Genomic DNA, 17,804 nt, shown 5'->3' with positions numbered 1-17,804 from the left:
ATCAGAACTCTTGTACCAGGGCCCCAGGTTTTATGGCCACCTGGTTGTGATTCCAAAGGCCCTTGGTGGGTGGTGACCAACTCTGGATTCGTCCCCCTCAACAGTTCCTGTCCCAGGGTCAAATTCAAATGGACACTAGGCATACACTGGAGAGACCATTCAGAAGGGTGATGGTGCTACTGCTATCGATTGAAGGATGCGTGTTTCCAGATCCTCATTTATCAAGCATCCCACCAGTACCTGAGGTTCATGTGGAGGGACAGGGTGTTCAAGTTCTCTGCCCTCCACTTTGATCTCTCAACTGCCCCCTTCCTGTTGTCCAAGGTGGGGTGGAAATTGGTGTCCATGGTCAAATCAGAGTCCATTCCTCTCTGTATGTACCTACTCAATTAGCTTATCTTAACCCTCTTACCCCCAGGGCGCTCAGCACTAATCACCCCTGAAATCCCATGCCAAGGCGAATAACTCTTGCAATTTTCAATAGTGGGTAATTATAAACATTGATTAAAAATATAATTACCTTTTGTTGCACATGTTTATTTTTTCCTGCATTCTACACATAATAAAGTCGCAAAAGAATTTTTGTTTCCAGGCTCATGTTGCTTTGTATTTACACACAAAAAATAAATGTGTCAAACTTGATGGTCAACTTTGAAAAAAATTCTTTTAACCATTATACCCCTAACTCGCCCAATGTTGATTTGCAGTGTAACACCATAACCTGCCCAGTACCGTCGTCTAAACATGTGCTTACTATAGATGCAGCCATTGTGGTTTACATAAACAAGACTCTCGCGAGATTCACAACCTCGTTTTCGGCACTTCCTGCCATGCGTTTTGCACTTTTCAGAGTCCGATTTGCTTGAATTTTGACAAAGTTGTGAATTTTTTAAGTTGCAAGACGAGTTTGATGATTGCCGATAGCTTTAGCGTAATCTGAACGCCGATTCTGACGATGACTTTGAACTGTTTTAATGATTTTTGCATGAGAATCTAGTAAAAATCGATTGAGTGACCTAGATATCGACTGACCGAGTTTTGCCGACAGTGAGAGTGAAGCTGGTCACTTGAATGTGAATCGATCGCCAGACCTCCAAAATCATGAATCAAACGCTGGACCTCCAAAATCGATACTGTCAGTGAGTTAGTCTTGATTTCACTGATTTCACTGCAGAACGCCAATATATATCAGTAAAATCAAGAGTAACTCACTGACAGTATCGATTTTGGAGGTCCGGCGTTTGATTCATGATTTTGGAGGTCCGGTGATCGATTCACATTCAAGTGACCAACTTCACTCACATTGTCGGCAAAACTCAGTCAGTCGATATCTAGGTCACTCAGTTCAATCGATTTTTACAAGATTCTCATGCAAAAATCATTGAAACCGTTCAGTCATCTTCAGAATCGGCATTCAGATTACACTAAAGCTCTTGGCAATCATCAAACTCGTCTTGCAACTTTAAAAATTCACAACTTTGTCAAAATTCAAGCAAACTGGACTCTGAAAATTGCAAAATGCATGCCAGGAAGAGCCGAAAATGAGGCTGTGAATCTCGCGAGAGTCTCATTTATGTAAACAACAGTGGCTGCGTCTATAGTAAGCACGAGTTTAGACGGCGATACTGGGCTGGCTAGGGTGTTACACTGTGAGGCGATACTGGGCGGGTTCGGTGTATAATGGTTAAGACAGTTGCAGGCTCTGTGTCCCATTAACCCCTAGGCTGCCTGCATGACGAGATAACTCGTCATGGCAAGCATGTATGCTTCGCTGCCACAATGACGAGATAACTCGTCATCGAAATATTCTGACTTTTCCCCGGTTTGCATTCACTTCGTTGACAAAAATCGTAGTAGCTTTAGCCTGGGGAATCTCTCTAGATTCTATTCATAGCTAGAAACCCCATCTACGTCATGAAGCAGTCCTTTATTTGAACGTTTTGGTTGGGTCACTGTCCAAGTGTTTGCCTGACTTCTCTCCTCGCTCGCTCAACAAAATGTCGGACTGACGCCGTGCTCAAGACATGCGATCGTGACGAACTAAATCAACCAAGATTTCTTTCTTTAGCTGATGCTCAGAAAGAATTGAAGCGTAAATTCGAAGGAGAAGATAGTGATGAACATTTATAGGACGATCTGATAGAAAATAAAGAGAGCAATCAAGAGAGTGGCCAAGATGTGACTGTCAGTGAGTGATGCCGGCTGTACAGATGTTAGCAGTCGACATGACCGAATTTGCAGCAGAGCGATATTCTTGGCACGCAGCCAATGCGGTCTGATGAGAACTGAATCAATTGACCGTGTGAGAGGGGTGAAGAGGGGGGGGGGGGGGGGGGGGCGGGGGGGGGGTGTGTGTGGAGACTGAGGGGGCGTGGCCTCACATCCATCTTATCACTTGGAGAAGTCACAATGTACTGTGTATGTATCTATATATATATATATTGTGGTTGTTCTAGTATGATTTTGTGTTTGCAGATATCCATTTGTCCAGAAAATATGATGTTTTTTGTGCAAATTACCTGACTAATGTTTGTAATGAACAAGTTGAAAATGTGACAAAAAACAAAACACTGATTTCAAAACAACAGCATGTCACTAAAAATATATAAAATGGGAAAACAGCATGTGTTTTGTATTCTTTCTTCATTTACCTTTCAGAAAATATATACTTTTATGGGTCTTTCTCCAATAACAAAGAGCACAGAATTTTTGGAAAATTTATACCCGTTTTTTGTGAAAAAACCCTGGCAAATAGATTTCAATTAAATTTTTTTTTTTTTCCTGGCAGCGAAAGGGTTAACACGTCCAGCTAGGAGTTGTCACAACAAGGAGAAATGCACTCTCTTCTCAAGCCAGTCCTTCGACTTCTTTGGGATGACATTTGACACACAGTCCATGACGGTCTTGCTGTCACAAGTTCACTTGGACTGGTTGGAAGATCTTCTGTGCTTTTGCCATTCCTCCAAGCCAGCAGCACGTATTCCATCTTCCCTCATGGGCATGGGCTCACTCCATCAGCACTCTCAATGAGAAAAAAAATTCCTGAAATTGTTGGCGGTTCGGAAGCATGCCCCCTACCCCTCCACCCCCAATAAATTTTGAAATTTACTTTAAACATGGTGCAGTCTGACGCAAATCGGAGCACATTTATAGCACTTTACTTCCATTATCATATATCTACAATTTACACAGAGCACCTCCAATCTTACATCCACAGGGTAAAAAAAAGGCATATCAGCCCTTATAAGTTTTCACCTTCACGGCTTCAGAAGTGTCTCACAGTAACAATATTCCCAGTTATCACTTTAACTTCTAAGCAAATAAAACTTACTGAGTTCAGTTGCTCTTGCAGAGTTTTTTTTTGGGGGGGGGTGGGGGTGGGGGGGGGGGTGGGGGGCTGCTGATTTTTTTTTTTTTTTTCATCGCTGAATCTGTTTTATTTTTCACAGAAATCTGCAAATTCGCACAAAAGTGGGAGCCCTGCTCTATTCAATGGGGATTTGGCCCCAACAGATGCCCAAGTGGAACTTCACTCTTCTGAAACTAGAAGCAGTTCACATGGCTCTACTTCACTCTTCAGGTGAGGGCACCTGCAAGACTGCTTGTTCACAAACAACACATCTATTGCGTGTTACGTGAAACAAACAAAAAAGGGGATAGGGGTGCAATTTGAGAACAAACACTGTGGGCCAAGGCTCTCCTTAACTTTTTGCTACAACAAGGGCATTGTACTCTCAGCGAGACACATACTGACACAGCATGTGACATGTGATGCAAACCTTTGAGCAAGCACTTGCAGCAGGTCCAAGAGTGTCCTCCACATGGAGTGGACCCTACACAAGGACACCCTTCAGAGGGTGTGGTGTTTGTGGTTTCCACAGACAGAGCTTCTCTTTGCCATATGGTCACCCGAAAACCCCTGGGCCCCGATTTCTGTCGCACCAGTTTCAGACCTGGAAGTTTGGGCAGTGGACACTTTGTCTCTGGATGGAACAAGTTGATCGCTTATACTTTTCCTTCCTTCCCGATCCTGCCTTAGGTGGCTTAGATAGCCTGGTTGGAAGGAACACATATAGGTCAGAACCTATAGTTCCTTAGCTGCTTGATTCTGAATTCACATTAAGCACACTGTCACACTATTACCACTTCTGCCATCTTTCAGCACTGTGTGCCTCCTTCACATGTTTTGAGGGTAGCATCCATCAGCAGACTGGGCTGGAACTGATTCAGGAATTTTCATCACTTAAGCAGAATGTACTATTCTCTTAATTTACTAAAAGCAGGACAATATGAAATCTATCTCATATTCAACCCCATTTTTGCACACAGGACAATTTAAATTTCGATCAGTACGTTTCCAATACCAATATTAGTGTTGAGCAATTTCTGTTGTACCTAATCTAAATCTGTCATTGTCAGTTTTAAATGTGTGTCTAAGTTCATTTGCAAGTAAGTCTTCACTTCATGTACAGTACAAATGGTTTTATGTATTAGGAGCCAAGAGAAAAATAGAGAGACTGAGAATCAGTCATCATTAAAAAAAAAAAAAAAAAAAAAAGGAATAAAAAAAAACAAAAAAACAAGCAGGCAGCTTCACTCAGAGATGCCAAACTCTTTCAAGTGTTGTAGGAACAATCAGGAACACTGGTATGAACATTTAAAATTTGGTAGGAACATTCAGCAAATGTACATTTCATCTGCAAAGCATACAAACATTTGAGCCTTCCTTGCACTCCACAACTTAATCCACCGGGCGCAGACACTGTTTGACTGAGACGCAACTTGATTTAACCACATTCTCTCTTGTTTGGGCAAATGAAAAGCAGCATCATGTGAGACTAAAGTTAGTCACTGCACTGGCCACAAGATCGATAGGTCTAGAGTGTCTGGGTAATGTCACAACAGGAAAGCATGTGACCATGCTGTGTAGTCGAAAATGAATTTGCCAGAATAATTTTGACACTAGTGTGACATCGGCATAAAATACGGCGAAATCATCAGTTGGTATCTCTGTTTACTGCATAAATTTCACTGACCTTTAACCTCTTCACTGCTGGTACATTTTGCTATAGCCTATGCTGAGAAAATTTTCAGAAAAACAAGAAAAAGACACCACTGATCTTAACCCTCTGAGCCCTGACCATCGCTTTACTGGTGGTGGGGAGGGGTGGCATAATGCCTGGCCACCGGTTGAGCGGTGCGTAAACACTTGTGTCATGTTTTGCTATTGGTTGACTTATATTGAAGAGCCAATCAGAAAAATCGTAATATTCCAACGCCAGCGAACGCAGTACCAACATTGCCGCGCCCCCTCACTGTGTTTTGTGCACGTGCTTTGGATAAAAAAGATCGATTTCTACCATGAAGCGTGCAGTCTCAACCTGACACGCCTCCTTTGATCAACTGATTCTGCATGCTCAGATTCATTTTCAACATCACTATCTCAGTATCTGTAGCAAAATCATCCGATTTGAATTCCACCTCGCTATCAGAGTAATCATTGTCATACTCTACTTTCGATAAATCATCAAGCATATCAATTACTTGCTGCGTTGTGTACAGTTGTTTTCTCGCACGTTTTGTCCCTGATTTCTGCCCTGATGGGCCAGGTTGAGACTCTGCACATTTCAAGTGTTTATGCACCGCTCAACCGGTGGCCAGGCATTATGTCATTTTTCTCTGCCACCGGTAAAGCGGTGGTCAGGGCTCAAAGGGTTTAATACCAATTATTTGCAAATTTTGGCTCAGGAGCTCAGGCAGAAGGGTTAAAATTGCTTAGGAACTCAGGGCTCAAAGGGTTAATTTGTTTATATTTCAAAAAGTACTGAAGATAGGTGCATAAAAGTATATATTAAATGAAAGGAAACTGAACCAAGATTTTGTTTTAACACTCCAAGGTTCACATGATGAGTCAATCTGACACAAAAACTCCATAAAATGCAATAAAAAAAACTGTCATTCCATCATGCAGGTGCTACAACATCAACCAGGTTATGAAGCAGTCTTTCTTGTTACTGTTTTGATCAACCACACACACTGTCCAAGTCTGAGCAACAGTGTCCAGGAGCCAGGTGCATTGCTTGGTTCTAACTTTTTGACAGTTACACATGACTAAATGCCTACGTTGACCAAACTACACCGTTGGTCAGTTCTATACTACACACAGTTGGTAGCGGGTTACGACCATACTTGGCTCTTCCGTCCAAGCAATGCAACTGGCTCCAGGTCCATAAGACACACACAGTCCACACAAAGAATGAAAAGGGTGTACTCACCCAGCATCTACTGCCAGTAAAACACTGTGTGTTGTATTTACAGAAACAGTCCTCAGAACACAGTGCTGGTTTGCTGGGGCAGTCTGGGCAGTTGAATCTCACATCTGGTCTTTGTCCTTTCTTTCAGCAGACTCTGCACCTCCTTTGTGGCCGGGCCTTCTGTGGGGTAGGTGGGATGGCTTCAATGAAGTGTCATCCACACAGACATACAGCGTGGTCATCTTCAGCAGTGTCTGGGTCTTGGTTATCAAAAATCACTGCACTAATCACATCCTTCTGGAAGTCCAGGAATGTACTGCTGTTGCGTGCTTTTTTTTTTAAGAGGATGTGTGCATTCAGCATGGCAATTTGTAAAAAAAAAAAAGCACACACAGCTTTTTGTACCACTTCAGGGTTTTCCTTGTGGCATCATAGGGCTGCAGCTGCTGGTCATGTCGATCCACAGCACCCATGTTCTTGTTATAATCCAGAATTGGTGGAGGCTTGTTCACTGCCCTTTAGTCTTGCTGCTGCTGGTCTTCAGATGCAGGTTCGTGGCAAGTTGTCAACATGTAGACGTCTCTCTTGTCCACAAACTTTTGGGCAAGAAGGCCGTAACAAACTCGGCTTTCAGTTTGTCCTCTCACCACACACAGCTCACAAAGGCATGCTGGAGCCCTGGGTGCAAGGAGAGTGCCACAGCAGGAGGTGTTATGGTTCCTCAAGAATGTGAACAGGTCACATGAAGAGTATCAGTTGTCCACAAAAAGTCAATACCCTTTATTCACCAACAGCAACATGAGATGAACTACTTCCTTCCCAGAACGTCCCAGGCTGGCTGCTTCAGATGACAACTGGCGGTCGATTTCTGCTGTGCTCTCATCTTTCCCTGTGTATACCCTGAACCTGTAGGTGTAGCCTGTGCTGTCACACAAGAAAATCTTGATGCCAAACCATGCCCGCTTCAGTGGGATGAACCGTTTGAACAGTTTGCTGGTGGCAGATCATCATTATCAGCCATGTGCCAGAATTTCAACAGCAGCAGCAATTTGTCACGTTACATGGCAGCAGGAAAGTCTGATGTATGGATCAGAGGATCCTGACTCCAGTAACTGTTGATGTCTGGTCCCATCAAGAAAAGAATTCCCAGAAATGTTTTAATTTCATCATTTGTCTTGGGTGTCCATGTCCTAGCTCGTGATGACGGCTTCACTTGAGCTATGGATAGATATTCTGCCGCATACTTGTTGGTCTGTGTACAGAAATGTTGATATAGATCACCAACAAATAGTTAAAAAAAAAAAAAAGTCCAATGCAGCAAAGTTGGTGGTATCCACTTGACACCTTGCACTGGCTGTGAAGTCGGAATGTCACAACGCCTTTGTGGGCCAGGTTGACCTCATGCTCTGCCTCTTCCTCTGTGAACATCAGCATTTCCAGCATCTCTTGCCCTTCCTCCTCTGGCCCCCCTTCCTCTTCCAGCTCCAACTCTAGATGGTCGAGGAAGAACATCATCATGCTGCATACCTGCAACACATTGGAAGAAAGACTAAGTATTTTTTATATAAAAATCATATATAAAGTTTATGAAATTGTACCATTTTATTTCTGTGTGTTTTCAGAAGCTGAAATACTTACACACACACACACACACACACCGAATACACATTAAAACTGGTTGCATCAACAAAGTAATTTATGCATAAAATTATGTATATCATTCTCTGATTTCAGTTTCGTAAACATCATCTCCTTGCCCCCTCCCTCCTCTCTCTCTCTAATACACATTGAAACTGGTTGCATTTACAAAGTAATTTATGCATAAAATTATGTACATCATTCTCTGATTTCAGTTTCAAAAACATCATCTCCTTGCCCCTTCCCTCCTCTCTCTCGTTCACACACACACACGCACCACAACCGCAAAGCAATAAACACTCATACCATACAATGATACACAGAAACTGGCGGCCGACACTCGCTGCGACTGCCAGTAAACAATGAGCCAGCCAGCCAGCCAGCCACGCCTCCTCGATAAATGTCAGTCACACGCACAGAGATAGTCTCACTAATCAAGTGACTGACCAAGCTAAACACTTGTCACGGCTAACACATTCAAAACACACATTCTGCAGTCATATTCATTGTTTAAAAAAAACAAACAAAGAAAATGCATATCATAAACTGATAAACCTCATGAACACCCACCTGCATCTTGAATTAGTTGAGCTTCATCATCAGATTCAATCTCTATCATCGTGCAACAATGCCTCCTCCATGTCAAAATCTGCATCATAGGCATCAACTTCACACAGATCTAAATTATTTGGTCCAAAATCTTCATCTCCACTATCTTCATCTTGAAATATTTCCTCCAATACTTGCTCAAGTGTGAGGGTTTGTCTGCGTGAAGCCATGGCTTCAGAAACACAACTTACAACTTCAAACAAACTTGCAGAACTTTCGCGAAAAATATGATGGCCTCTGGAGTGATGGCCTAGATGTAATGTGTCCACCTAGGAAGCAAGAGAATCTCAACGTGCTGGTTCGAATCACAGCTCAACCGCCGATATTTTCTCCCCCTCCACTAGACCTTGAGTGGTGGTCTGGATGCTAGTCATTCGGATGAGACGATAAACCGAGGTCCTGTGTGCAGACTGCACTTAGCGCATGTAAAAGAACCCACGGCAACAAAAGGGTTGTTCCTGGCAAAATTCTTTAGAAAAATCCACTTCTATAGGAAAAACAAATAAAACTGCACGCAGGAAAATCGTTTTAAAAAATGGGTGGCGCTGTAGTGTAGTGACGCGCTCTCCCTCGGGACAGCAGCCCGAATTTCACAGAGAAATCTGTTGTGATAAAAAAGAGAAATACAGAAATAATGAGCTGAAAATTTTTAGCTTGTGGTACACGCGAAAGAAAGAGCTTTCAAGGGAGCTGATTTGCTGCTTCGTGGGCTGTATTTTCAGCAATGCGGAGCAAGAAACATAGAACGTTGTATCATGACGTACGGCATACATCAACACAGCACTGGTGAGTGACAATTCATGTTGTACACCATATGTCAACAGTGCAGTTAAGAGGTTAATGAAATTTTCTCTTTCATAAGCACTAATGCTATGTATGAACCTTTCATTCTTTATTTGCAATTCCTCTTTTCTTTGTAGCAATCTAAATTCTGGTGCCATTCTGTTAACAAAAATTTATATGACAGTACATGTGCTTATCCAAATAAAGCCATGCACCCATTCAATCAGTTTATGATGTTCTGGAAAAATACACACATGCCATAAATCATTATCCTCCTGATGTGTTTCATCAGACACTTCCTCTCTACATCAGCATTATCCACTATTGTATGCCAGTAGTTGTATTCACCCCCTGTGTTGAACAACTTGCCATTCAGCCATCTTCCATGCACATTCAACTGCTTCCTCTTCTCTTCCTAAGAGTGTAAACACATACACACACACACAGAACAAAATGAACATCAAGAAATAAACAAATGTGCAGGAAGATTTCAAGCACTGAATTACGAAAAGACATGAGAAGAAAAAAAAGCAAAAGAGAACAGACTGTCAGACAGATATCAAAATCTTTTAAACAGAAAAGTCAAGAAATCAAAATCCCTTTTAACTGTAAATCAAAAATCTATTACCGACTCCATGGCCAGTCGAGCCAACCGGTCCGTCTGCAAAATCTTCATCACCTTGGTAAACAAGCGGGTCTGCTGGACTGTCCATCCTGATCTGGAAACAGAAAAGCATTTATTTCCATTCAAATCTAATCATGTTATCTCCAAGTTCATCACAATGGGTATAGTATCATATCATTTGAACATGTCTGTCAACGTTTTATCTAAAATGTCATCATCAAACCACTCAAGTATTTTCCCTTGTGAAATGAAATTCAGGCGTAAAAACATTCCCAAGATGAACTCCCCTTCCAGACTGCAGTTTAATCACAAATGACTTTAGTACATGGTATTTGATTTTGTGGGACCAACTCAAGTGCATAGGGTTTGTAGGATTTTGTTTAACAATGTTTTACCTATTCAGTACTATACATTATTTTGTGTTGCCAATATTCTGAGCTATTTTAGGTCGCAGAGAGTAATAATGTAAATAAAAATTCTGGAACACAAATTATTGCCAAAAAGTATCTAACAACTGAATCATATTGAACTCATGAATGCAAACTAAGAAATAATAATAATAATAATAATAATAATAATTTAATTTACAAAGCCCCTATCAATGTAAAACATGCTCAACAGTGCTGTACAATGTAAACACCTACGTTTAAAATATGTATTTAAACACTAAAATGAAAACCTTACATGCATAGTCCTTTACAATCAACCAAACAAACACTTGAGCACAAAATCTACACACACACACACACACACACACACACACACACACACACACACACACACAATCATCACACTCATAAATAATCACAAGGGAAAAAAACCGAAATTTATTTATTTTTTTATTTTTTTTATTAAGACTTCTTGCTATAGCGCATATTCTTGAAGCTCTATGCGCTTTACAATAGCACTAAAAACATTCACTCAAACATCCCCACACAAACATATGCATATAATTTGAAATATAGGCGAGAGAGAAAAATTAAAATAGGTCATGTCAGTTGATTAAATCAAGAAATGCAACAGGTATTTAAAAAAATAATAAAAAAATAGACAATTGAAATTGAAAGAACACAAGCACGTATACACATGCATATATACGTAGGCACATACATACATACATACAAACACACAAAACACACAGCGTGCGCACACACACACACATACACGCACACGCACGCGCGTGCGCACGCACTCACTCATGCACCAACGAACACAAGCCGCATACCCAAACACATTACTCACGCACTCACTCAGTGACACACACACATACACGTACCTACAGGCACAATACACACATGAACACAGATCAACAATCGAATAATGCAAACTACTACGACATTACACACACACACATATATATATATATATATATATATATATATATATATATACATACACACGCACATAGATATATATATACATACATACATATATACACACATATACACATACACATATATACATACACACATATACATACATATACACACACATATATATAATAAAATAAAAGTTCCTGCTAAGCATTTCCCTGAAGAAACACCCCGCATTACACACACAGATCAAAACTAGAAAGATGAAACAAATAGACAATTCACACACACACACACACACACACACACACACACACACGAATGACAAACAACTGAAACACACAGGCTACAACATCACATGATAAAGCAATATTCATCAAACATTTCAAGTAAAAACGTATGTACATCAAGAAATAATGCAGTATCATGTCACAATACTTAAAAACCTATCACAATGCTTAAAACTATTCACAATATCACAATAACCAAGGCCCATATCACAATAACTGAATTTTCACTTCCAACTCTTAGCACTGGTCACACAAGTCACAATACAACATCTTAAAATGCAAAAATTAAAAGCAGTCCCATCCTCTCCCCTCCCCACAACACATCACAGTATACAAACAGGCACTCTTTTGTATGGGTCTTTAAATTCTTTTTGAATGTTGAAAAACACTGGGGTTTTCTGAGGGAAAGAAGCAGGAAGTTCCAGACCATGGTGGCAAAGACAGAGACAGATTTTTTGCCAAAGGTCTCAAGGGAAAACTGAGAAACAGTCAGCAGAGAGGTGTCAACTAAGCACAGCGACCTAAAAGGATGGTACAGATGGAGGAGATCTGAAAGATACCGTGGTATAGTTGTGATAGAGACACTGGATCTACCTGTTGAGTGTCTGCAGTAAAAACAAATTGGTTTCCTCAACAAATTTCTGATTTAGATTATCATCTACAAAAGACAGAAAAAGTCAATGTAGTCTGTATTGTGTGGGTCTCTTTTCAGTCCAATGTCACCAGTTAAGTCAGCAATAGGCCAAGTGTTGTTTGTTGGCCCTACATTAACCTCCTCAAACATAATATGGCCATGCCCCCTCCCATCAGCCTTTGCCCCCTCTTCCCTCTCTCTGACCCACTACACTCTGTCCAGTCACCCTGTCCTCTCACCCAATTTCCACCTCTACACCTCCCTGTACTGTTTCAGTGCCAAGAATGTCACTCCCACTCTGTACTGCTGCTATTTCAGTTGCATCACTCTCAGTCATGTGGTCAGAGTCTGCTCTTTTCAGTGATACTGTTCTCAATTTTGCCAGTCACTTCATTGCTCCCTTCATTTTGTAGGAGGAGGAATTTTGTTTAATGTCCCATCACACATATCAGTGACTGAAGACATTTTGTTACTGTATTAATGTATACATTTTAGTATTATCGGTTAGAAGGGGTGGGGGATGTGAATGAATGGAGAGTTAGGGGAAACTGGGCAAATGAGCGTGAAATGTGGGTAAAATTTGAAAAAAATATCTAAATACAATTACAGGAAATTACTTAAAGTTTAAGTAGGTGGCAGCAGTGAAAATTTAAATATTCATTACAATAACTAAAATGTGATTTTTGGCAAACAACATGACAATATAAGAAAAACAATAAAAACAGTAAGTGAATATCTTGATTGGTTCTGAAGATATTCCTTTTTAAAGATGTGAGTATGCGTACGTGCTGTTGGTACTTAATATTTTTACATTTTCACAGTCATACTGTACTGTCCATGAGGGTACTGAAATGAAAACTCGTATGCTTTTAAAAACCATATGATAATGGCATATTGCACAAGAAAACACTAACACTTCAGCAGCAAAGAAATTGGAAAATATGTCTGTCAAAGTAGGGGGAAATAGAAAATCAAGACGTGTCAATCTGCACAGAATAGCAACTTTGAACGTCTGCAGCACTGAAAAGGATGGACAGTTGCATTTCATAATAAAAAATATCTTGCAGAATACATCACAAAAAGTGCACTGAATTTTTTGTTCAGGCGGGATAGTTAACTGAATTTTAAGTTCAGAGTCTCAAACTTTGAAAAATCTTCAATTTGACCAGCGGAAAAGACTGTTTATTGGGGTAGCATGCTGCAAAGATGAATATTTCAGTAACTGTCACAAGTAGGACCAGGAAATTTTGTGTTTGTATTAAGTGAAATGGCAGCTTTCAAAATAAATTAAAATCAACCTTAAACCTTCCCTCTAAAGTTGGCAGAAAAGGAATGATACCTGATTTTCTCATTAAAAAAGGGTGCATGTTGTGGATGAGACTTCCTCAAAATTTGTGTTTTTGAAAAAATATTGAATTTACAGCCACAATAAGTTACCAGTGGTCTAGGCTGATCAGCTTCTGCAAAATTACTGCAAATTTTTAAACAAATGCATCTTGAGAGCATTATACAGAATGGGTAGGTTGATGGGGCATTCCACAACAAAGGTTCCCAGGTGGGAGCAAATATTACTTAAGTTGCTAGCAAAAATGACAATAGATGAATCTATTTTCTTTCAGCTCTCTAGTTTTTTCCTCCATCCATGAACTCAGTCATGCATTTCATTATAAAAGAAACACAATAAATAAGAAATAAAAGGTGGATCATGCATCTTTATTTCTTCACAAAATGGCATTCACAAGAGAGAAAATGCACACCAAAAAATCTCTTTTTTGGCACTCACAAGTTTCCTGGCATCAGAAATAATTTGCTGCTCGCTACCTGAAATGTTCATACTGGCCTTTTTGGATCATGGAATAGGTCTTGCATACCCTGCCATGAGCAGCCATTTCTGCAACAAGTTAGATACACAGATCAGCTCATAAGAAAGAACAAATAGGAGGAGTTTGTATTATACTCCATGTTTGGTGTTACATATACTTACCATATCAAACTGATGCAAATTAGGCCTATTGGTTTGCTCTGCTTGGCCAAATTTCGCGCAGCTAACAGTGAAAAGACGGGCCCGCCCGCTCTCAGCCAATCAAACGCCTCTAAAAGCTATAAGCGCTGAATCATTCCGTGGCCATGAACAAAATGCCCCATGAGAACAACGGCGGAGATGCGGGGACGGACGGGCGGGCATTCGAGTTTGACATGGTAAGTATATGTAACACCAAACATGGAGTATAATACAAACTCCTCCTTTTGGTGTCATATACTGTACCATGTCAAACTGATGCAGAATTTAAAGCAAATGGAGGAGGGCAACGCCTACTGGTTCGTATGGGGAGCCCTTGTAACTGAGACGGCAGTGTTAGCCGCGACAAGGAAATCCCCTTGGAACCGTCAGCCCTGGTCATACGGAAATTCCTGAGGTAGAAGTTGATGAAGGGATTCTCAGACCGCCAGAAGGCTGCCTCCAAGACATGCTGCGTTGGCACTGAGTGCTGGAAAGCAGCCGAAGTAGCTATGGCCCGCACTTCGTGTGCTCTGGGATGAAGACAGCTGATATCCCTGTGTGCATGAGAGTGGGCTCTACGAATGACTTGGGAAACCCAGCGGGAAATGGTGCCTGCAGCGATGTCTTTCTTGTAATTCTCATTGAGGGAGATGAGCAGACGCCTCTGAGAAGAACGCCTATGGCGAGACCTATCCCAATAATATTTGAGACACCGAACAGGGCAGAGGTGCCTATCCTCATCATCTTGGGCAACAATATCAGACAAAGGTCTGACCCTCAGAGAGGGGGAAGGAACCTCAGGGTCTTGGTTCTTAGCCAGAAACTCTGGAAGGAAACGAATAGTGATGGAACCATCTCTGTGGAAGGCCAGATCTTGTGGCATTCCACTAAGACCATGCAGCTCACTTCTACGACTGCCTGTGGCCAGCCACAGAAGGAAAGTGGTCTTGAGGGTGAGGATGTCAAAAGGAATAGTCCCCAATGGTTGGAAGGGCTGTTTTCGAATGAAATCCAGCACCAGGAACAAGTCCCAGAGGGGCACTCTTCTGGGGTCTCTAGCTTCCTTCAGAGGGGCACCCCTAGCCACCTCTCTGAGCAGGAAATCCGCTTCAAAGGCGGGATCACCTAGCTGTTTCCATTGTGGTACAGATGGCAGACCTGTACCCTCGCACAGAACTAGCAGACAGGATGAGAACCGAGGAGCAGAGAGCCAGAAAGTTGGCCAGCTGCATGCTCGTAGGGTTCGTAGGGGGAATGCCCTGAGCTGTACACCACCGCAACCATTTCGTCCAGCGAAAGTCATACAAAGTCTCCGTTCCCTGCCTCCTTGCTCTGGTGACTATGGAGAGGAGGTCAGAGGAGGCACACCCCTGGGTCAGCGCAGCCGACACAGAGGCCGACCGAGGGGTCGAGGACTTCAATGGTGATGCTGACAGTCCCGACCGCACAGCAGCCATGCATGCTGGTGGAGCAGTTGAGGATTGGAATGAGGAGTGCCCGAGCGAGGCTGCCTCAGCAGATGAGATTTGGTTTCAAGTTCCAGGGGTGGAAACATGTGTCAGGGACTGAAGGTCCAGAAACCAGGTCTGGGCTGGCCATTTCGGGTGTTCCAATCTGTCTTTCCGTATCACCTTGGACAGAATTGGAAAGGGAGGAAACGCGGAGGCAATCAGACTGCTCCAGTCTAGAGAGAGAGCATCCACTGCCCACGCTTCTGGGTTGGCAACCGAAGAGACGTAAGTGGGAAGTCTCTTGTTGAACAAGGTCCACCATCGGCTGAAACCACTGTTCCCACACCCACTGAAGGCTGTCCTTGTCCAGGGTGCACTCTGTGCGTATGACCCTCTTGGACCTGCTGAGAGCATCTGCCAAGATGTTGGTTTTTCCTGCTAAGTGTCTCGCTGAAAGTGCAATGCCCTTGCTGTGGTACCAATGGAGGAGAGCCTCGGTCCGCATGGAGAGGTCTGCCGAGTGCGCTCCCCCCCATTTGTTCACATAACATGCGACCGTCGTCTTGTCCGTGAACAAGCAGATGGTCTTGCCAGTGGCCTCCCCCATGAAGTGCAGGAGAGCCCTGCGAACTGCCTCCAGTTCCAGAACATTGATGTGGCATAGGCGCTCCTCCGGGGACCAAGTCCCTGCTGCATGGAGTGAGTCCATGTGGGCTCCCCAGCCCAGGGAGGAGGCGTCTGTGAAGAGTGCCACCTGAAGAGTAGGTGGGGCTATGGGCAACCTCTGTGTCCGAAGGGGGGTGATTAACCACTCTGATGTCACCTCGAGGATCCACTCGCCCAGACATATCTGGGTATCCCATGGCTGAGTGCTCTGGGACCGGCGTAACCTCAGTGCGCTTGAGAACCCTGTCCAGGGGAATGAGAGGTGCCGTGGACTCCATCATGCCCAAGAGGGAAGAAAGTGTCCGCGCTGTATCTTGGGAGGAGTGGCGCCAGTGGTTGAGGAAGCCTGGCAGACGGTCCCAGTGATCTGGCGCCAGAGAGACTATCATGGACCGCGTGTCGAATCTCATCCCTAAGAAGTCGAAGGACTGACGTGGGGACAGATTGCATATCTGCTGTTCCATGAGGAAGCCCAGTTGGGAGCAAAGGTCTAGAAGTCTGGCCGTATGACTCAGGCACAGGGCCTGCGATTGGGCCAGGATAAGCCAGTCGTCCAGGTACACACAGACAAATGGATTCCGAGCGGACGATGGACACCAATTCCCGCACCACCTTGATAAACAGGAAAGGGGCAAGGGACAGACCAAATGGGAGGGCCGGGAACTGGAACCCCTTGTCCCTCCACACGAACCTCAAGTACCGATGGGATGCCGAATGGATGAGTATATGAAAATAAGCATCTTCCAGATCGATAGAGGTAGGCCAATCACCTTGTTGGATGGTCTCCCGAATCTGTGCCTGTGTGTCCATCTTGAATTTGATTTTGGGGAGGAATTTGTTGAGGGGGGACAAGTCCAAAACTGGTCTCCACCCTCCCGAGACCTTTGGAATCACCAACAACCAGCCGTAAAAACCGGGGCCCGGGTCCGAGAGTTGAGATATAGCCCCATGAGGAGTGGGTGTGATATCTCTTTTTCTAGGACGCTCTCCTGCTCCGTCGAGCTGGGCACCGAAGGAGGAGGAGTGGATCTTAGAGGGGGGCGGTCCTCCACCCACGACAGCATGTACCCCGACTCTGGCACCGACATAATCCCGTCGTTGAGTCCCAGAGCACACCACTGATGTGCATGCCGGGACAAGTTTCCTACTTGGAGGGGCTGAACGACTGGCGGTGCTGAATCGGGGCCCAGTCATTGGGGGTGCTGCCTTCTGGCCTTGGGCATGGCCGGTCGGCTTGGACGGACATAAGGTGGTTTATTCCTCTGCCACTGATTCTGCACACGCTGCTTTGACTTAGGCGGTGTGGTATATGGAGGGGCCCTGGTGGCCGGTCTTTTCAATGGCATAGAACCCTGGAGCCCATGAGAGGTGTGGGCCAAATATGAGGCCACCTCCCTGTTTGTCTCTGCCCTGTGGCTGACAAAATGGGGCGGGAACTGGCCGAAGAGGGAGTGCTGCTGTGCTGGGATGGACCGCAGGGCAGCCCTATCCTCCACAGGAATGTTAGAGAGGCTGAGAATGGCATCACGCCGCGCTAGC

General features: G+C 43.4%; 1 protein-coding gene across 1 annotated transcript in view; it reads right to left on the bottom strand.

Moving 5' to 3' along the window:
• The window catches only part of LOC143296103 (KAT8 regulatory NSL complex subunit 3-like), a 131,980-nt gene that overhangs the window by 88,666 nt on the left and 25,510 nt on the right, over positions 1–17,804 (bottom strand). The window contains exon 4 of the mRNA XM_076607879.1: positions 9,913–10,003. Within this exon, the coding sequence (XP_076463994.1) occupies positions 9,913–10,003 (91 nt within the window). The remainder of the gene's footprint in view (positions 1–9,912; positions 10,004–17,804) is intronic.

This window comes from Babylonia areolata, chromosome 2 (genome assembly GCF_041734735.1).
Source record: "Babylonia areolata isolate BAREFJ2019XMU chromosome 2, ASM4173473v1, whole genome shotgun sequence".
In the NCBI taxonomy this organism is placed as follows: domain Eukaryota; kingdom Metazoa; phylum Mollusca; class Gastropoda; order Neogastropoda; family Buccinidae; genus Babylonia; species Babylonia areolata.
This window is presented reverse-complemented; position numbering and strand designations above follow the sequence as displayed.